The 20,119-nt window shown below is 45.3% G+C and overlaps 1 protein-coding gene across 2 annotated transcripts; it reads left to right on the top strand.

Annotated features, from left to right (window-relative positions):
* The first annotated feature begins 632 nt into the window (after positions 1 to 632).
* Positions 633 to 19,747, top strand: CLK3 (CDC like kinase 3). 2 transcript variants are annotated; one of them, XM_081964655.1, is made up of 13 exons: positions 633 to 745; positions 3,983 to 4,134; positions 7,435 to 7,645; positions 10,445 to 10,538; positions 10,815 to 10,881; positions 12,911 to 13,027; positions 13,858 to 14,030; positions 15,322 to 15,416; positions 15,808 to 15,937; positions 16,885 to 16,967; positions 17,681 to 17,760; positions 18,450 to 18,540; positions 19,318 to 19,747. In XM_081964655.1, the coding sequence occupies exons 2-13, from the start codon at positions 3,983 to 3,985 to the stop codon at positions 19,501 to 19,503; spliced, it is 1,479 nt and encodes a 492-aa protein (XP_081820781.1). In that variant the 5' UTR covers positions 633 to 745; the 3' UTR covers positions 19,504 to 19,747. The 2 variants fall into 2 exon arrangements, with proteins under 2 accessions (XP_081820781.1, XP_081820782.1); XM_081964656.1 differs by lacking the exon at positions 633 to 745 and adding an exon at positions 985 to 1,169.
* The last annotated feature ends 372 nt before the right edge of the window (positions 19,748 to 20,119 follow it).

The raw sequence follows: 20,119 nt of genomic DNA, 5'->3' as shown, positions 1-20,119 counted from the left end.
ATAGACTGACTCAGGCCTTAATAGCCCATTGACAAAGGTGGGGAGGGGGGTTGAGTTTCTGCCTCCCTTTTAGGAGAAATATTCTGCCCTATTTCCTAAAATATCTCATTTTTCTAGGAGAGGGGTGGGTGCTAACTTCCTACAACAGGATCGCCATCTTCCTAATTGTTTTGGTTTTATATAAAATTATTATATGATGCCTTCTGGGACTCCGATCTCAAATGTCAAATCTCAAAAGGCATTTTTTATGTCCTGGTTCCACCTTAAGTTCAGATACAGTTTTTGCCTTAGTTGGTCTTATATTTTTAATGCTCCATTTTAATTAGTTTGGAGACCTTTTTAATTAGTGTAGTAGACCTTTCCTTTGCACACTCGGTATATTTTCCCTACGTGCCCTTCTGGCAAGTTGCACACGGCCCTTAGAGATTCGGCAGTGTATAAATTGCAACAATAACCACCACAACATCAACGACAATAACACGTCTCTTGCCAATCTACGCTTCCTTGCCGCAGTCCTCCACTACCACAAAGTCGGACGCCTAGCGTAGCGTCCAGCCAAGGGGGTAGGACCTCGGCGTTTGGCCGCTCTAGCCCGCGCGACGATAGCCACCGAGATTCTTCCCCCGCCTCCTTTCAGCGCTCAGAACGGCCGAACGCGCCTGCGCGCAAGTGTCGTTTTTTTTTCCTCATCATCGGTATCGGCGGAGGAGCCGAGTCGGAGGCTTCGGAGGAGCCGGAAACCGCGGTGAGAGACGGGGGGAGCTCGTTCGCTGCTGGGGGGTCGCTTCTGAGAGGCGGAGAGGCCTCCGGAAAGCGGGCGGGAAAGAGAAGCGGGGAGAGCAACCACGGGCCTAGTCGGCGTAGCCCAAACCCTCCGCTTCTGAGGGGGGAGGGGGGAAAGGAGCCTGAAAGGAATTGGGCGGGGCTTAGCTTCCCTCTCAGGAGAGCCAGCCACGCCCCCTCTAAGGCCTCACCGTTCCATTCCCCCCTCCCCTCCCGTTCGGGACTGCCACGAACTCGGTCGCGCGGCGCTCTCGCCCAAGTCTCGCGGGAACATCGCCGCCGCTGGAAAGGAGATGTGGACGGTCCCTTCCGCCCGCCGGACGGGCCCCCGTTTCCTGGAGGAGGGCTTTAGGGGGCCCCCTCGCTCCCGGGAGCCCCCCCGCCGGGTAGGGCAGGGGGGCGAGGATGAGGGTGGGGGGCGGAGCTGGGGGGCTGTCGGTCGGGGCAGGCCCTCCGAGGGGGGCGGCTGGGCCTTTCAAAACTCCCCCCCCTCGCCGGGGTCCCGCCTGGCCTGGCCTGGGGAGGAGGCCGCCTTGGGAGTGGGCAATGCCAGGGCCCGCTTGGGGGTGGGGTGGGGAGAAGGTTTCGGGCTATTTGGGGAGGGATTAAAAGGAAGAATGGCTTTGGGTTCCTGTAGGCAAGTGGTTCCCAACTTGGGGGGGGGCAGGTCCCACGGGAGGGGGGCAATTTGATTTTTAAGGGGGACAATCTGAGCCTTGTTTTAAATCAAGTTAATGGTCTTGTAGGCTTCCTCCGGGTGAGTAGAGTTCACTTTTTGAGTAAAGTACCTTGTTTCCCCGAAAATAAAATCTATCTACTATCTTCTATCTATCTTCTATCCTTTTCTGTCTTCATCTATCTATTTATCTATCTATTTCTATTTACTATCTATCTTCTATCCTCTTCCATCTTCTATCTATCTTCTATCAATAACTTCTATCTTCCACCTTTTTCCTATCTTCTATCTATCCTCTTCCATCTTCCATCTATCTATCTTCTATCTCCTCTTCTATCTTCCATCTTTTTTCTATCTTCTTCTATCCATCTATCTACTTCGATCTTCTGTTTCCCCGAAAAGAAGACCTCCCCGGATAATAAGCCCAATCGGGCTTTGGAGTGCATGCGCTAAAATAAGCCCTCCCCCGAAAATAACCACACACACACCCCCAAAAAATATTGCAACACAGCAGCAGCCACGAGGTGACCCTGCTCGTCGCCTATTGTACCTCAAAAATAATAAGACCTCCCCAAAAATAAGACCAAGCGCTTATTTCGGGGGTCAAAAGAAAATAATAAAGTATTTTCGGGGAAACAGTAACAATTATATGTCATGGGGGGGGGCAATAAGGATTTTAGAGATACTTAGATGAGGCCTGTTCTGCTGAAAAAGGTTGGGAACCATTGCTGTAGGGCCTGTAGCAGCTTCGCTCCTAAGCCTGCCTTTTTTTAAAAAAGCATTGTCATCAAATGCATACTGCAAAAATTGCCCCGTTTTTTTTTTAAATCTTGCTTCTTAAGCCATGATGGTTAGGTCCTGGTTAGTTGGGTTTTCATCCATCTTTGTGCAAACAAGCCTCTCCCCCCCCACGTCGTCTTTAAAACACAACCTACAGGTAGTCCTCTATTTACGACCACAAGTGAGCCCCACATTTATGTTAAGTGGTCGCAAAGGGGGATCATGTGACCCCCCCCTGGGACACCACGACCGTCATAAATATGAACCAGTTGCCAAGCATCTGAATTTTGGTCGTGTGACCAGGAGGAGGCTGCAACTGTCCTAAGTGTGAAAAATGGTCATAAGTTGTTTTTTTTCAGAGTCGCCGTAATTTCGAAGGGTCACTAAACAAACTGTTGTAAGTCAAGGACTATGTATTGTTTAGTGCTGTGTGAAATAATGGCGCATCTTTGGGGTGAATCAGGCCTTTCATTCTTTGTTTTATTTGAAGGGTTTGTGTACACCCTCTCTTCGACCTTCTGACCACTGTCCAGTTGTGTCAAACTACAGGTGTAAGGGACACACCTGGTGTGCATCACTTGGGGAAGGTTGTTAGTGGTCAACTCAATATGTTGAAGAAAAGTGCCTTTTGTTACTTTAGCACCAAATACATAAATAGCTTGCATGCTATTTCTACACATTTTAAACTTCAGTTTCTTACACGTGTACATTTTACGATCATACCTTAGCTACTACTTTGTTATTTTTTACGTAAACCTTTGTTGTGAGAGGTGTATGGACATTTCCAGGGAGAAGAGAAAATATTAAACAAAGGGCACCATTTCTTTTTTAAATCCCAGAGTCATTTATCCCCAGTTCTACAATTGGGACTTTGAGAATAAATTAGAAGGGGAATCTGCTTACTAAGGTCTTAGCTCTCATTGGGAGTGGTGGAATTTTTTTTAACATAATTGTTTTGTTGACACCTGGCATGGAAGCATATCTGGCTGGACAGACAGCTTTGCTCTATGAGTAACCATTTCCTTCTTTTCTTCCCTTAATAGATGGTTAGCCTCACAGTTTAAAATAAAATCCCTATCTTTAAACATTAATCCCACACAGCTGCTTTTTAAAGATACTAGTAATTTGCACATACTTTAAACATGTTTATACACTATTAATTTTTAGTACATTATTTCCGCAGCTAGTTATTTTTTTTGTTACCTTATTTGTTATTTTATTACTTTGTTATTTTTAGTGAAATACTGACTTAAGAAATTTCTGGTTCTGTTCTATTTACTTTAGCAAGTCAAAACAGTAATTGAGCTGCTCTGACTTGTACTAGTAGCTATTTGCATTACTATTATTTCTCAAACAAGCTTATCGTATAGGGAAAAAAAGTAACAATACCCTTAATGATGTATACAGTGACTCATTAAATTTTTCTAGTGTTGGTTGTGCTTAGCTTACAACATTTCCATCAGAACATTAATGTAAATAGGTAATATTCCTTTAAAATGATTGCTCTTAGTCTGTTGCTTATGTCATAAAGGTCTTTTTAATGCCACTGGTATGAATATTCTTGAATTTGATGCTGCACTCACCTGTCTTCTTGAAGATACACTAGTTTAAAAAAAAAGTCAGTATAATAGGATTTTTGAAGTTTGTGAATGGTGGCAAAAAGGTGTGAATTATTGGGAGGGGTTTGTTCTGCTGGAAAGGTGGTTTCTTCCATTCACAGACCTCTCCCCCCTCTGTGTTCAGATGCATCACTGCAAACGTTATCACTCCCCTGAGCCCGAGCCCTATATGAACCATAGGTGGAAGAGGCGGCGGTCTCGTAGCAAAGAGCACCATGAGGGAAGACCACGGTATCCCACACTCCGGGATTTTCCCAGGAGGTCGCGTTCGAGAAGGTGAGCTGCTGCAAACTAGCATTTGAAAAGAGAAATTATAAATGTGCTTGCTTAGAGATACCTTATCATCTCCGTAAGTATCGAGGATCAGAGACAATAAATCTGTCGAGGTACAAAGTTAGTGCTATACATACCCAAAACAACAACCCCCTCCCCCCCCCCCGCCCCTACACACACACCCCTTTCAGGTTTATGTACAGTTGAGGAATTTTGCTTTCGTGTTTGATGAGGACTTGGTGAATTGTTTTCACCACTGAAGGCAACACAATGCTCTGCCACATGTCCTTTTGGATTGAGCAAGACTGCTATTGTGTTGTTGATTGCTTTCTTAGGTCAACCCACAGCTTACGGAGTCTCGATTGCTCCAAAGCAGGGCACTGTAGTTATTCTATCATTGCCCCTCATTGTTTCAGATCGTCGGCTCCTGGATACAAATTCTGATAAGGGTTCTTTCCTGGCTCCTCTGTTTTTCAAAACATATAATGAAACATTAGTTGTCTCCGTTCTTTGTTCGTGCAGATAAAACATAACTCATCTTAGGAAGAGCGGGGAGGCTTTGCAGATGAAATGAAGACGGTTGGGAGAGGCTAGACATAATATTTAGAACCAGTATATTAGTCAGTAGCCACACCACTGCATGGTGTGTAGCAGAGAGCTTGTGGCATTTCAAAGTGAATGGTAAGAACCGCCCCGTCTTTTAGCCTCCAGGAAAAGCTTTGAAATCTGGCTACGCTGGTTGGCCTGAAGAAGACGCTGCTACTGGCTGGAGGTGGTTGTTGCCCTAACAAGAAAAGGAACTGCACCTTTCTGCTCCAAACCCTTGTTTTGTTTTGTTTTGTTTTGTTTAAAAAGTTTTTTTTTAGTCTCTTACATATATTTACAAGTATATGTTCACGTGGTTATTATTCTTATTATATTTATCATTTTTACACGTTTATTTTTCCATATAAAGAATTAAAATATGCATTCGAGATTGCTTTGCTTACTGTCCCATACGCCTAATTTTATATTATGACCACCCTACTTTTCCTTCCTTTTCTCCCTCCCTACTTTCTCTACTTCCTTCCTTCCTCCTCTCCTCTCCCTTTCCTTCTTCCCCTTCCTCTGCCCTACTCCTCTCTTCCTCTTCCCCTTCCTACCCTCCCTCCTCCTCCTTCCTATCCCTCCCAGCCTTCCTCTTTTCTTCTTTCCCTCTCTTTTCTTCTCCTCACCTCTCCCTCTCTTCCTTTCCTCTTCTGTTGTTGTGGTTATCTTTTTTCCCTCTCTCATCTGGTGTTTTTTAGTTTGTTTCATTCTTTTGTAGTCGTAATCTATTTTTAACATTTATACATGTTGAATATTTGTGGGGTTTATCTTGATGTAATCCGCCCAGATTTGCCTAAACGGCGAGATGGGCAGCCAAGAAATGTGATAAATAAATAAAAGAAATCATTCTGCCCTCTTAACAGAAATAGATCAAAGACAAATGGAGACGTCAGGCCTCTGCCATTCCCACTCTGAATCTCTCCAAACCCTCCGAAGTTCAGTCCATGGGATTGGGATTTAAAAAACGGAATGGAAATGAGATACTTTTGGAGAGCCTTCTTGCTCTTAGAGCTGGCTGCTCTCCCCCCCCCCCCCCCCCCCGGAAATGTGGCTGAGATTTGGGCAGCCCATCCTCAAGATGTGGGAGGTTGACTCCAGTGTCTGCTTCAACATAGAAACATATTGTGCTTGAGAATCACACCCCCACATTCCTTTGCAGGTTGCTGTGGAACTGTGGAAATCAGGCAACCGTTGCGTTCCACTTTAAATGCTGCCAGGGTTGGCCTGGCATAGGTTGTCAATTGGCATCTCCGCAGTACAGGGTGGGCTAGAATAGACGAAATCAAATAAGGATACTCAAAGGTCAGCTGTGACCTACAATTATAAGCCGGTTGGCTTTAGCAGTGCGCATCGAATTACCAATTTCAGTTTTACACGTTGCTGAACTCACAGAAATTGGCAGATAAGCCTTCGCTTATCCTCTTACCTGAATGGGCTGCTTCGTTGTGAACGAGGATGGTAATATGCGAGCTGTTTTGTACGAAAGGTACAATTTGTGATGAACTAAAATAAAAACCTGTGCATGAGACACTTTATTTTGCCTTGGAGCACCCACCCCTTCCTTCAGAGTAATTTTCTTTGGGATTGTGAGGACTAAGAATAGAAAAGGGCCTGGTACCCTGAAAGATACCAAAGAGATAATAAAGCCAAGAGGCTCTACGTTGTTTGGTGCTATTTGTCAACCAAGAAGTTACTTTCATGAGTGGAAAATATAACGGCCCACGAAGCCGTTGATCGCCATACAAAGAGACTTTTGAATAAAGAGCCCACTTGATTCTGGAGGCTGAAATTCTAGCCTCAGTCCAAATAGGGCGTAGGTTTTATACGCCAGAAAGATCTGCTCTTCTCCAAATCCTAGTTAATTGTTCTGTGCGCTACATCCCACACCGACCCCGTCTCTCCTGTGATCTGCTGTTGGCAATTGTTAACAATTCAGACCTCAGAAGATAAATAGATTGTTTAAAAGGCCTGATTTTTACTGCGTAAGGAAATATATGCAGGTGAAATGGGACAAAATAAGGAATTATGTAGGGAAGTTTGTAATTACGTGCTATAATCTCAATGAAGCCTGTTTCCCTGCTTCTTTGCTTCTTTGCTTAGGATAATTTTTAGTAGAACCGCAGTCTCAGAATAAACAAACACGATAACATTTCTGCAGCTTTGTTGCAGAAATAGGCTACAGCCAATGTTGTCATGAGAGCTGATTGGCAGGTGCATCTGCTGACCGGTCAGTTAAGATTTGTGTTTTAAGAGTTATTTTAGGCAGCTGTTGTAAGTGCATTGGCAGTAAGTTAACATCCTATGTCAGATGTTCCCCCCTCCTGCCCCTTTATAATGAAACTTTTAGTGATACAGTGGCTAAGACGCTGAGCTTGTCGATCAGAACGATCAGCAATTCGGTGGTTCAAATCCCTAGCGCCGTGTAACGGAGTGAGCTCCTGTTACTTGTCCCAGCTTCTGTCAACCAAGCAGTTCGAAAGCATGTAAAAATTAGAAGTAGAAAAATAGGGACCCCCTTTGGTGGGAAGGTAACAGCGTTCCGTGCGCCTTTGGCGTTTAGTCATGCCGGCCACATGACCATGGAGACGTCTTTGTACAGCGCTGGCTCTTCAGCTTTGAAAGGGAGATGAGCACCGCCCCCTAGAGTCAGGAACGACCTATGTGTGAGGGGAACCTTTACCTTTAATGAGGCTTTTTTTTTTTTTTGCACTTCAGCCAGGACAGATTGCCTTACCAGAGAGGGTACCGAGACAGGACAGACAATGAACTCCACAAGTTTGAAGAGCCAAGCCCGTCTTTTGTAGAGGACTATTACTCTACCCGTCGTTCACGTCACCACAGGAGATCTCGGGAGCGTCATCGGACCAGGAAGCACCAACACCGTTGCCGGAAACGCAGGACCAGGTCATGTAGCAGCACCTCCTCGGTGAGTAGCATCCAAAACGAGTTCAGGAAATGCTCTAGGGCCCAATGACCTTCTAGCTCTTTTTCAGCTTTGATTTAACACTGGGTGAGTACTTCTAATCGCTATCTTTTTTTTTTTTTTTTTTCCTCCCCTTCTCGGTACGGTTTCTTAAGGTTTCTTGTCTCGTGCGATCCTGGTTATTTACGTTAGGCTTGGTAACCCAGCGGTGAAAAAAAGCTTGTAGTGGATGAGAATTCAGTGTGGTGTTTTTTCTAAGATGCATTGGGAGGCGATGGTTCACGGGGGGCCTTTGAGCACGGGGCTCGGGACGGCTGTGCTGCACCCTTCATTTTCCACTCTGAAGAGCGTCCACCCCATAATATGCCTGGTGACGCTTGGTTAATTGTCTTCAGGGACTCAGGCTGTTCCCCTGCCAGTGGACAGGTTTTTTTTTTTTAGCCTTTGACCCCAGCCAGGTTGTGTTGGACTTGGCTGAAGAACGGCACTTCTTGTCACATTTCACATTTCACTTCTGGTGAAATCTCGCTCCTGCGGGGCGTATACAGGCAGTCCTCGACTTACGACCGCAACTTGAGCCCAGCATTTCTGTTGCTAAGGGAGAGGCGTGCGTTAAGTGAGATTTGTCCCGTTTTACAACCTTTCTCCCCATAGCGAAATCCCTGCGGTTGATAAAGTTAGTAGCCCGGGACGTTAAGTGAATCTGGCTCCCCCCTCCCCCCCCCATTGACTTTGCTTGTCGGAAGGTCGTAAAAGAGAATCATGTGACCTTGGGGAACAACGGCAACGGTTGTAAGTATGAGCCAGTTGCCGAGCGTGTGAATTTTGGTCACGTGACCACGGGGATATGCTTCAAGGTCGTAACAGCAGAAAAAGGAAGACATCAGTCACATTTTTTTCGTAGTAACTTTGAACGGTTGCTAAGTGTTGTAAGTCGAGGACTACCTGTATAATGAGCTTGAATAACCTGACAGCCTCCCAAGGACTCAAAGGACTCCAGATGATGGGAATTGGAGTACCAGCTGGGCAATAAGACAGGGCTATAGCATATATTCAGCCAAGTCAGGTTTGGGGAACAGGCAGGAATGCAGGTTTTCTAGCTTTGGTTACAACACTCTCCTTATTGCAGGGGTGTCCAAACTTGGCAACTTTAAGACTTGTGGACTCCAACTCCCAGAATTCCCCAGCCAGCAGAGCTGGCTGGGGAATTCTGGGAGTTGAAGTCCGCAAGTCTTAAAGTTGCCAAGTTTGGACACCCCTGCCTTATTGGAATGCATATTTAAATGAAATGAATTAAGTAGTTCCCAAATCTCATCCACGGATTGGCTCTACCCACCAACCTGCAGAGAAAGGAAACAAATAATTTAATAACAAAACAGAGCAAGCGACTGTTAAAGCACATGTATGACTTTGCCTTACTCGATTCCTACACCGCCCAGGTCCCTAAAAGCTGGACCTGCTGTAATTAATTACTCCTTGCCCTTCTACACCTAGCAAAGGGAAGGGAGTTTTGTGGATGGTTTGAACCAGTCTCTCCTCTTTGCTTATCCTTGTTTTGTTTTTTCAAATTTACACTTGCTAATACCTTACAGGCTGCTCACCGTAAGTCTCCCCTTTCCCTCCAGACCCCCGTTCTTGGAATTTGTCCCATCAGTATGATTTGCAGTGTTAAGGGTGCGGGAGTTTGCTCGGTGTGACCTAAAGCGCTCTGTTTTCGTAACCTTCTTTAACCTGCTTAAGGATCTTAAGATTTGCCTCAGCTTGTCTGTTCCCAACCACTTTCTCTTAGACCAAATACGCCTTAGTTGTTCTCCAGTGGAAGGTGGAACAAACCAGCTCTGTAACATTTTTGCGATGAAAAGGTTAACGATAAAAATGGTGATTGGGATAATTCTTTATAATAGTGGAACTCTTCAGGATTGCTTGGCTGTTTTCTTCCCACTCCTTCAGTACAGTAGAACCTAGTAACCAGGAAGGACTGCTTTTCTGTATTTTTTTTTTCTTTTCTTTTCTTCAAGAGGGCCAGAAACTTTCCTGAGCATTGGGGCAGTGTGGGGCTGACCTCTATGACCTTAGTTGGTCTTTTGGCCCTTTATAGAACGCCACATTTTAAAAATGCTCGACTCCCACGGGGGCTCCTGTCTAAAGACTTCTTCTAAGCTTGATTTCTACTCAGTACTGAAAGCAAACAAGGGATTAGGCCAGGCTTATCCAAAGTAGAACAGTCAGATTTGCAGTGGTTTCCATCTGACGAGGAGGGTGCTTCAAAACTGAACAGTGGGTGGGGTGGGGTGGGGAGGGGGGCGTCTGCTGACATTTTTTGGGGTGGGAGGGGGTTGCCCATTATCACGGTTGCTGATGGAGATGCTCCTTTCATTGAATCCTCCTTCCTGCGCGGCTCGCTTAGCTTCCCTTAGTGATTAAGAGGTGGCAGTTGAGGCCTTTGGGAGCGTGTCCAGTCACTGGGCTCACGCCAGCTCCTCCCCCCCGGCTCAAGACCTACGGGCACCAACTGCTGCGAGACTCCAGCCCTCGCCTTCCATAGCTAATCCGTTTCTTTACATACCTGTAGCTGTTTTTTTTAACCTTTGTTTTGAAAGTCGGTTTGTGTCTTGACGTGTCCCTTGCAATATCCCTATCGTTATATATGCTGTGTGCCTTATGAAATGCTGGGATCTGGAAAATCCAACCACCGGACGCATCGTCGTCTCTCCGCCTTTGAATGACAACTCAATCTGCCAATCGGAAACTGCCCGCTGTGTGCGATTGGTCGGATGGCGTTTCGGGGGGCGGTGTGTACAGAGAAGCCAACAGAGCAATAAGCGCAGCAGGAGCGTGGAAGATGACAAGGAAGGTCACCTGGTGTGCAGGATCGGCGATTGGCTCCAAGAGCGATGTACAGCCACCTTTCGTAAAACTTTACCTCTCTACTTTCTATCCCCATGTTAGACGAGATCGCTCTCAGTGTACGGGAGGGGTCTCTAATGTTTATTGCTTGTAAATGGACTGAACAGTAATTTGCTTGACAACAGAAAAAAAATAGACAACTTGTGCATTAAAGAGTGTTAGCAGTGAGAGCTTTTCTTGAGATTTTGAATGCTGTCAAATTGCAGGACCTCGCACGCCCATGCCCCTGCCCGGCGCTCACATCCGCCTTTGTTTTTTCTCCTAGACGAAATTGTGGGCAGCCTTGGCGAAGGGACTTTTGGCAAAGTGGTGGAGTGCGTGGACCACGCCAGGTAGGAGTTATTTAAACGCCTGACCGGATTATTAAGGCTTCTTCTTTCAAAGGCAGACATCTGGCCACTTTACCTCGAGAGCAGAGGTCAAAGCCTTTGCGCTTTCCAAGGCCACTGGCACGCGGCCAAATTAGCTAACGGGACACCCGATGGGCACATTTTCATCTCGTGCTTAAAGCCAGTGTGAGAACTCCTTCAGGATGATTGTGAATGGATGCCACCTGGCCAGTTGGCATTGAGGTTGCCCTTATTTCTTCAGGGATTGCACAGAATCACCTTCGCCATTGCCTTAGAAGTGGCCAAACCTCATATCATCACCAGCTCCCCTCCCCCCTTGGATATTAAAGGAAAATAGGGAAAAAATAGGGAAAATTGGGACCGCTGCGAGAAAAAACTAGCTTTTCCAAATAAATTCAATGACATCAACGTCTTTTGCTGTTGGCACCCTTTCACCAAACCCTGCCCCGTACATCTTTCTTACTGAGCTTTGTTTAAGACTCCCCTCCCTCCTCTCCCTACAAGAAGAAAACAATCCCAAAAGATTTGCCGTCACAACCTTCCCCGATTGTCAGCTCAAAGTGTTTGAGCAGAACAAAACCACTCCCACGCTCCTTGCTGGCTTTAAGTTAAGAAGGAATTTCCACAGTGAAGGAGACGGCCTCGAGACACCCCTCAGGGGAGAGACGTAGGTCCCGGAAGCGAGAAAGGAGGGTGAAAGAGAGCATGGGAGCAATTGAGGAATGACAGCAAATGGGGTGAACGCAGCTTTCGGCGTTAAACGGAAAGAAAGCTACAGACCTTGACTCCAGAACCGTGATGGCGAACCTCTGGCACGCATGGCAGAGGGGGCACGTAGAGCCCTCTGTGGGCATGGAGGCCAGCACCAGCTGCTGTTTGTGGGTGCCTGAGCACCTGAAAATGGCCCAAAACAGGCCATTTCCAGGCCATTGTGGGGGGCCAAAAACAGCCCTGAGAACAGCCTGAAAAACGCCCCAAAAATAGGCACATTGGCCAGCTGGTTTTCGGATTTCTGGTGTTCTGGTGCACGCATGCCCAGTGCCAAAAAGGTTCTCCATCACTGCTCTAAAAGGTTCTAAAAATAGGGGGTGAAAGGGGGGTGGGGTGGAGAATGGTATGTAGAGAACATCTTTCAGTGTTTCCAACCACAGTTCCCTGGGTGATGCCAAAGTGTTGGACTGTTGCAGTTTTCCCTGCATGGGACTGAAGCCCCTGCAGATTATTCCAGCATGGACTGCATCTAAATCTGCCCCATGGCACATTGCTGGGAGTTGCAGTTGGCTGGCAGTCAGCCTCTGTGGGCAATCTGGAACCCGTGTCAGTTCTTCCTCTTTAAGGCCCTGCATAGCTCAGGGTATTTTCAATCCCTCTACTCCAAAGTGATTCTGCCTTTTGGTTGAGAGAAGGCTCACTGAGGGTCTCAACCACGAGGGAAAGTCTTGACTTCGGGGACCCCGCTCCTTAACCAGAGGTGGCCTGTCAGTGCAGGAGCTTGCTCTGGATTGATGCCACCTTGAATTTCTACAGGGTTGGTAAAACATAACCCTCGGGTCATTTGGGGGACATTAAGATGCTGGGCCACTGGTGGATGTGCCACTGCTTTATTTGAATTCTAGTAAATGAGCACTGAATGAATAACCCAATTACCTACTCCCTTTGTGAGTGCTTTGTCATCGAGAAACTGCATCATTAAGTAGCACGAAGCATCTCTGGCCTTCAAAAGGACATGAAGAAGGCCTTCCGGCAGTGAGATAGACAGCTGAAGCACAGTCGCTTTGGAGAGCTCTATGATTTTATTATTATGGTACTTCATCTTTTATTTTTTGCTCTGTTGTCGTTTGACACCTGTTTCTGGAAGCTTAAAAGGAAAGAGAAATTGGTTTCTCCTGTTTTGCGTTTTTATCGGGAAAAAAATATTGGATTTAATCTCCGCTGCTTCCTCATTGGAAATATTTGCTGTTACTTAGCTAACAATCCGCCTTTCTCTTCTCTTTCACTACCTGCTCTCTAGAGGCAAATCTCTGGTAGCTTTGAAAATTATTCGAAATGTGAGCAAATACCGTGAAGCAGCCCGACTAGAAATTAATGTCCTAAAGAAAATCAAAGAAAAAGAAAAGGACAGTAAACAGTAAGTATTGCTACTGCCGTTTATGTTGCGTGTTCTTTTTCAAATGATGCTGAAACAACCTCCAGCGGAGGGGAAAAAAATCACAAAATAGGCAGCTCTTACTTTATAGTGGAAGGAGAAAATCAGCACACACACACACACACACACACACACACCAAGAATTTCTAAAAATTAAGTAGTGCTTATTCTATTAATTTCTTTGCATTTTTTAGTTTGGAGGAAGTAGATACTTTGTAAGAGGGACTCAGTGACTAAGATGCTAAGCTTGTCAATCAGAAAGGTCAGCAGTTCAGCGGTTCGAATCCCTAGCGCCACATAATGGAGTGAGCTCCTGTGACTTGTCCCAGCTTCTGCCAACCTAGCAGTTCGAAAGCACGTAAAAAATGCAAGTAGAAAAATAGGGACCACCTTTGATGGGAAGATAACAGCGTCCCATGCGCCTTCGGTGTTCAGTCATGCCGGCCACATGACCACGGAGATGTCTTCGGACAGCGCTGGCTCTTCAGCTTTGAAACGGAGATGAGCACCGCCCCCTAGAGTCAGGAACAACTAGCACATATGTGCAAGGGGAATCTTTACCTTTTATCCTTTGTACTCTCTTATTTTTAGGCAATAAATCCCAGTCACCCATACATAGAAGCTCCATTAAGTTGCTTTTCCTTCTCCCCAGATTTCCCTTAACATTTGCGTCTGATCGAAGGAGGGGTGGGAGGGTGAATACTTAAAAGGCAGCCCCGTAGAATTTGACGAGGCCATCAAATGAAGGACCAGGCAGTTCTGTTTCTCTGGCGGCCAGATTTCCACCCTCCCTCTGTTCTTTCCCTCCTCAGGCCTAGCTTGTGTGTCCTGATGTCGGACTGGTTCAACTTCCACGGCCACATGTGCATCGCCTTTGAGCTGCTGGCCAAGAACACTTTTGAGTTTCTGAAAGAGAATAACTTCCTGCCCTACCCTCTTCCGCAGATCAGGCACATGGCCTACCAGCTCTGCCACGCCCTGAAATGTAAGTGTCAGCGTTCCAAATATCATGCAGAATTAAATCAGAGTCCAAGGCAGAGCTATCCTTAAAGTTCCAATTTAATAAGACAGACATGTTGGCATCGTACTGTGGAATCCCAAATCTGAAAAACTTCCTGAGATTCCACCCAGTTGAAAGCTCATGATCTTCTCCCCACACCCATAAATCCATCACATGGTCCAATCTTCTTCGCCCACACTGGCATCTCCACCCAGCTGGTTCCGGTCAGGTGCAGAGGTGCGGAGACAAAAGATGACCTTGGGCTTCTAGAAAAGAATGACAACAACACATTCCACAATTCTACTCCTTTCTATTCCCCCCTCCCAACTACTACACTAATGAAACAGCATAATGAAATAATAGAGAGTGTGGCAGGCCAAAGATCCTAAAAAGGAATATAACTGCAGGCCTGACAGTAAGTGCTATTCTGGGGTTTAAGGAGAGGAAAACAGAAATAAAGATCTCGGGTTTGCTCTTTGCTTGGGGGTGGGGGTGGTGGTTAGTTATTCTTGCTTAGTATCCCGATCAATCCTGAAGTATCCAGCAGGATTGTAGGTCTAATGGCCAATGAGCCAAAAGTTACCCCTGGGTTTTTCACGGGAGAATGTTTATCTGGTCATTGCGGGCATAAAATTGAATAGGTGCAGTGTGTAAAGGGACATGGTGGCTCAGTGGCTAAGATGCTGAGCTTGTTGATCAGAAGTTTGAAAGTTTGGAGGTTCGAATCCCTAGCACCACATAACAGAGTGAGCTCCTGTTACTTGTCCCAGCTTTTGCCAACCTAACAGTTCGAAAGCAGGTAAAAAATGCAAGTAGAAAAATAGGAACCACCTTTGGTGTGAAGGTAACAGCGTTCCATGCACCTTTGTCGTTTAGTCATGCCGGCTACATGACCACGGAAATGTCTTTGGACAGCGCTGGCTCTTGGGCTTTGAAACAGAGAGTCCCTTAGAGTCAGGAACGACTAGCACATATGTGCGAGGGAAACTTTTCCTTTGAAACCAGATGGAGAAGGAAGGGAAATGAATTCAGTCTCCTGACCAGCCATAATTTGGAGGCGATGATTAGCCTGAACGTCGCCCTTTTCATCAAATTTTCTTTTGAAAAGACTAAAAACTTCACAGCATCTTTTTTTTAAAAAAAAATTGGCCTCGGGGTAGCTATTTCTAAAGGGATATTCTGGTAGTTAAATCCCTATTAGACTTCAGCTGTGGATTACAAGTCGGTGGCTGCAGCTGCAAAGCTGATTGGAATGTCTCCTCCCATTTTTCCGCAGTCCTGCATGACAACCAGCTGACACACACGGATCTCAAACCTGAAAACATCTTGTTTGTAAGCTCGGAATTTGACACCTTGTACAATGAGAAAAAGGTGGGTTTCATTTGAAATAGGAAAGCCGCGGAAATGACGGAATATCAGTTTGTGACCGGGCAAGGGAGCAGCTTATGATCAAAGCCATACTCAGGGTGGCAATTTCCCCAGAGTTCAGAAGCTTGAAGGCTGTGTGTAAAATTGCCACTTCCCTCCTCCCCCATCTCCCTGATTCTTCTTGCATAGCAGTTAGGCCTTTTTTTTTTTGGCTGATGTTGAGCCATTTAGCATCTTGTGTTACCTTTGGGGATTTGTGACAGATATCCAGGCAGCAGATGACCGTTTCCCACCTAGTCAGAAAAGAAAGGCTATTCGTATAACATTCCCTTTGAGAATATCACATTTTTGAGAAGGCAATGAATGGACCGGTGGCCTCTCTCCTGCTTTGCAGAACTGTGAAGAGAAATCGATCAGGAACACCTGTATCCGGGTGGCAGACTTCGGAAGCGCCACTTTCGACCATGAGCATCATACCACTATTGTGGCGACTCGGCACTACCGGCCGCCAGAAGTGATTTTGGGTGAGTCGACACTCGTTTTTCCTGTTGATTTCCCCCTTAAGCTAATTTGCTAAATACAGAAGAGAATAAGAATAGAACGGAACAGAAGAATAGAGTGGAATGGAATAGGATTCAGAATAGAATTATTGAATCCTTTATTGGCCATTTCATAATCATAAAATACAGTAATCATAAATCATAAGATGCAACACTCCGTTATAGTCATAGGGTGCTAAATAAGAAATGAACACAAATCATACCATGTTTCCCCGAAAATAAGACAGGGTCCTATTTTCTTTCGACCCCTGAAATAAGCGCTTGGCCTTATTTTCGGGGAGGTCTCATTATTTTTGAGGTGCAGGAGGTGGCGAGCGTGGTCACCTCGTGGCAGCTGCTGCTGTGTTGCAAGATTTTCAGGGAGGGCTTATTTTAGTGCATGCACTCAATGCCCAATTGGGTTTATTATCCAGGGAGGTCTTATTTTGGGGAAAACAAGGTACTTGTTATAAATAAATAATACTAAATAAACAGTCAATATAAATCATAAGCTACAAGTAACAAAGTTATATTCATAAGAAGATATGGAAATAGGAAAAATGAGAAGGATAATAGTAACAGCTCTACTAGGTAGTTCCGCAGTGTTGTGGGAATTAGTTGTTTAGCAGAGTGATGGGACGGGGACTGTCCTTGTGTCTAGATGTTTTGGTGGAGGGGAGATGTTGAAACAGTTTATGTCCAGGATGTGAGGGCTCTGTTGATATTTTCACAGCCCTCTTTCTGGCTCATGCAATATACAGGTCCCCAATGGAAGGCACACTGGTAACAGGAAGCAAAGTGTTTGAAATAAAAAAGACTCGGTGAAGTTTGGACACAAAGACTTGAATGGGGGAGAGAGAATGCAACAATCTTTGTAGACTTCAGTTGTGATCAGAGTTGCATCTATTGTGATTCTGTCCCTTCTTTTGCAGAGCTGGGCTGGGCACAGCCTTGCGATGTCTGGAGCATCGGTTGCATCCTCTTTGAGTATTACCGGGGATTCACACTTTTCCAGGTAAACGGATTTCATTGTCTCTGGATAGATTCAAGTCTTTATGTTTTCTTCTTCTGTGTTAAAAGAGCGAGCGCTTTCTTGCACGCACTTTCAGTGGTGTTTTGTAAACTATAGGTGGTCCTTGTTTAACCGTGGGAATAGCGACTGGAAACTCCACCGCTAAGGGAATTCATAGAGTGTAGTGTCATATCAATGCATCATTAAGCAAATCATTCTGGGTCATTAAGTGAGGACTTCATGTGACCGCAATGTCCGACTTCTTGCTGGCTTCCCCCTTGACTTTGCTTGTTAGAAGCCAGCTGGGAAGAGGTTGTAAGCTGCAGTTGTGCGATTGCAGGATACAGCAGTGCCACGATTGCAATAATTCGACCACAAGGACACCCCGATGGCCAGTTACAAGGAGCTGTCATAAGTACCCTTCATTCAGCACTGTCATAACTTTGAACAAGCGCTGAATTGGTCATGAAGCAAAAACTCCCTGCAATTATCCTTGCCTGTCAATTGCAGTATTCCATCCGTAGTCCATTTGCTAATTGCGTTGATTGTGTCTTACTATGGTTTGGTGACTGGTGTATGGTTGACTTTGGCAGCATTCAACCTGTAGTCTGCTTGACACAAAGAAGAGAAACCCGTCTTGAAGTCGGTGAGAAAATTGCTGATCCTTTTCTTTTGTTTTGCTGAATAGAAATGACGTCCTTTCTTTGACTCCACAGACTCATGAGAACCGAGAACACCTAGTCATGATGGAGAAAATCCTCGGCCAGATGCCACAGCACATGATCCGCAAAACACGGTAGGAGTGCTTGACCCTGAGTAAGTTTGGTCTTTTCAGGAGCAGGAAGTAGGCCATCATCCTCTTGGGAAGGTTGACAACGTAATAGGTTGATCAAGGTTTTTCTGGAAGAGCAACACACGTATTATAAGGAAGCACCAAACCTGTAAATGACAGACTTGCTTACACGGTGTAGTCTTTGTGTAGTCTTTCTCAAAGGGACGTGGTGGCTCAGTGGCTAAGATGCTGAGCTTGTCAATCAGAAAGGTCGGCAGTTTGGTGGTTCGAATCCCGAGCGCCACGTAACGGAGTGAGCTCCCGTGACTTGTCCCAGCTTCTGCCAACCTAGCAGTTCGAAAGCACTTTAAAAATGCAAGTAGAAAAATAGGAACCACCTTTAGTGGGAAGGTAGCGTTCCGTGCGCCTTCAGCATTGAGTCATGCTGGCCACATGACCACGGAGATGTCTTCGGACAGCGCTGGCTCTTTGGCTTTGAAACAGAGATGAGCAGCGCCCCCTAGAATTGGGAACGACTAGCGCATATGTGCGAGGGGAACCTATCTTTACCTAGTGTTTGTATGTTGTAGAGCAGTTTCTACAGCAGTTTTATTTAAGTGCTATGGGGGTTGGGGATGAGTTTTGTGTGTGCTTTCAAACTTGTTTGTCTCAACCCTTAACGTTCGTTTTCTCTTTTCTTTTTTTACAATCAGGAAGCAGAAGTACTTTCACAAAGGGAATTTAGTATGGGACGAGAACACGTCTGATGGAAGATACGTGCAAGAAAACTGCAAACCACTACAGGTAAGTGTTGGGGGGGGGGAATATTATATTTTAATAATATTCTTAATTCATTAAAAACAGTGGGATGTTACCTGAATTCAATTCTCATTATTCCTCTGGAACATTTTCTGAACCAAAATTAGATAAAACGGGAACGTCTTGTGAATGAAAAAAGAGAAGCATTAAATCCACATACCCTAAAATGAGCTGGAAGTGATAACCAAACATCTTGCTACATTTAAGCCCCCTCCCCTTTCCCCAAATCAGAAGACAGGCTGGCATAAAATGTTTTTATTAATCAAGCACAATTTCACTAGACAAGATTCTGATTTGGTTTTTGTTTTGAAGGGTTCGCCCCCTGAAAACTTCCCATCTTGCCTGTTACTACTGTAACCTTTGTAAAGCAGCGGATTATTCCCTACATATTACTGTCCTGTACATATATTGCTAATATATAATAATAATATATACCCCGTTTCCCTCAAAATAAGACCTAATTGGAAAATAAGTCCTACCAGGATTTTTCAGGTTGCTCGTAATATAAGCCCTACCTCCCCAAAAGAAGCCCCAGTTAAGATTGTCAGCTAGATGGATGCATTTAGTACCTTATTTCCCCCCAAATAAGACCTAATGCATCTTTTGGAGCAAAAATTAATATGAGACCCAGTCTTATTTTGGGGGGAACACGGCATATATATTTAAAAATCTTGTTATCACATGAAACACCTCTGACATTTCAAAGGACCTGGAGGTTACACACCTGCCCTTCTGGATCCCTGTCCTGTCTTCTCTCCTCAGGCGTACATGCTCCATAATTCCACCGAGCATCTGCAGCTATTTAACCTGATGATGCAAATGTTAGAGTTTGATCCAGCGCAACGGATCACATTCGGCGAAGCTCTGGTCCACCCCTTCTTCGCCGGCTTGTCTCCAGAGGAACGGCGGCTGACTTGCCGAGACTCCAGCCGTGATTTAAGCAGATGACAAACCGGTAGAGGGGTGCTTCTTACAGGCTATGTAAATACTCTGAGATTAGTCTGACCTCCGCAAAGAACAACATCAGGGGTCCCGTCCCCGGAGCACCATGGACTGCGGTGTTGGTGTGATCTCAAAAATGGACAACGGACGTGGGAGGGGAACCGGGACCGCAGTCCAGAAGCACAGATTTATCTCATAATTTATATGTTGTAAAGTTCAAATAAAGTGTTTCATATTGTTTGATAATTTACTTGTTATGACTGCGTCTAGCTACTTGGACTTCCCTATGGATGGACTTTTACGTTTAACAATAAAAATGGTGGTTTTATATCTTGCCACAAATCCGGGAATTTTACAGTAATGTTTCTTCCCTTGCTGTGTTTTAAGTCCCCCCCCCCCCTTTGGGGGATGGTGTAAAGGAAGACATAGGATCTCGTACTTTGGCGTATTTTTTTGGTCATTCCGCCTTTGTGGCTAATTCAGTGGTGAAATTGGCCTCAAAGACTCTTGCCTTGTAGATCAAAGCTAAACTACAGCTTAACCATTTGAATGATCTATGCTAATATTATCAGCCTGCAAAGTTTTAACTTAAAAATAGTTGTCTTGAGGGAGTGTCTATATA

Source organism: Natrix helvetica (assembly GCF_964273705.1).
Source record: "Natrix helvetica genome assembly, chromosome: 12".
Classification (NCBI taxonomy): Eukaryota; Metazoa; Chordata; class Lepidosauria; order Squamata; family Natricidae; genus Natrix; species Natrix helvetica.
The sequence above is the reverse complement of the archived record's forward strand: the minus strand, read 5'-3'. Positions and strand labels throughout refer to the sequence as shown.

Excerpts from the sequence above, each read along its gene's own strand:
- CLK3 (XM_081964656.1), top strand. The coding sequence starts at position 1,077 with ATGTGGACGGTCCCTTCCGCCCGCCGGACGGGCCCCCGTTTCCTGGAG. Across the intron at positions 16,968-17,680 it reads GGGGATTCACACTTTTCCAG|ACTCATGAGAACCGAGAACA; the intron begins GTAAACGGATTT and ends TTGACTCCACAG. Across the intron at positions 18,541-19,317 it reads AAAACTGCAAACCACTACAG|GCGTACATGCTCCATAATTC; the intron begins GTAAGTGTTGGG and ends TTCTCTCCTCAG.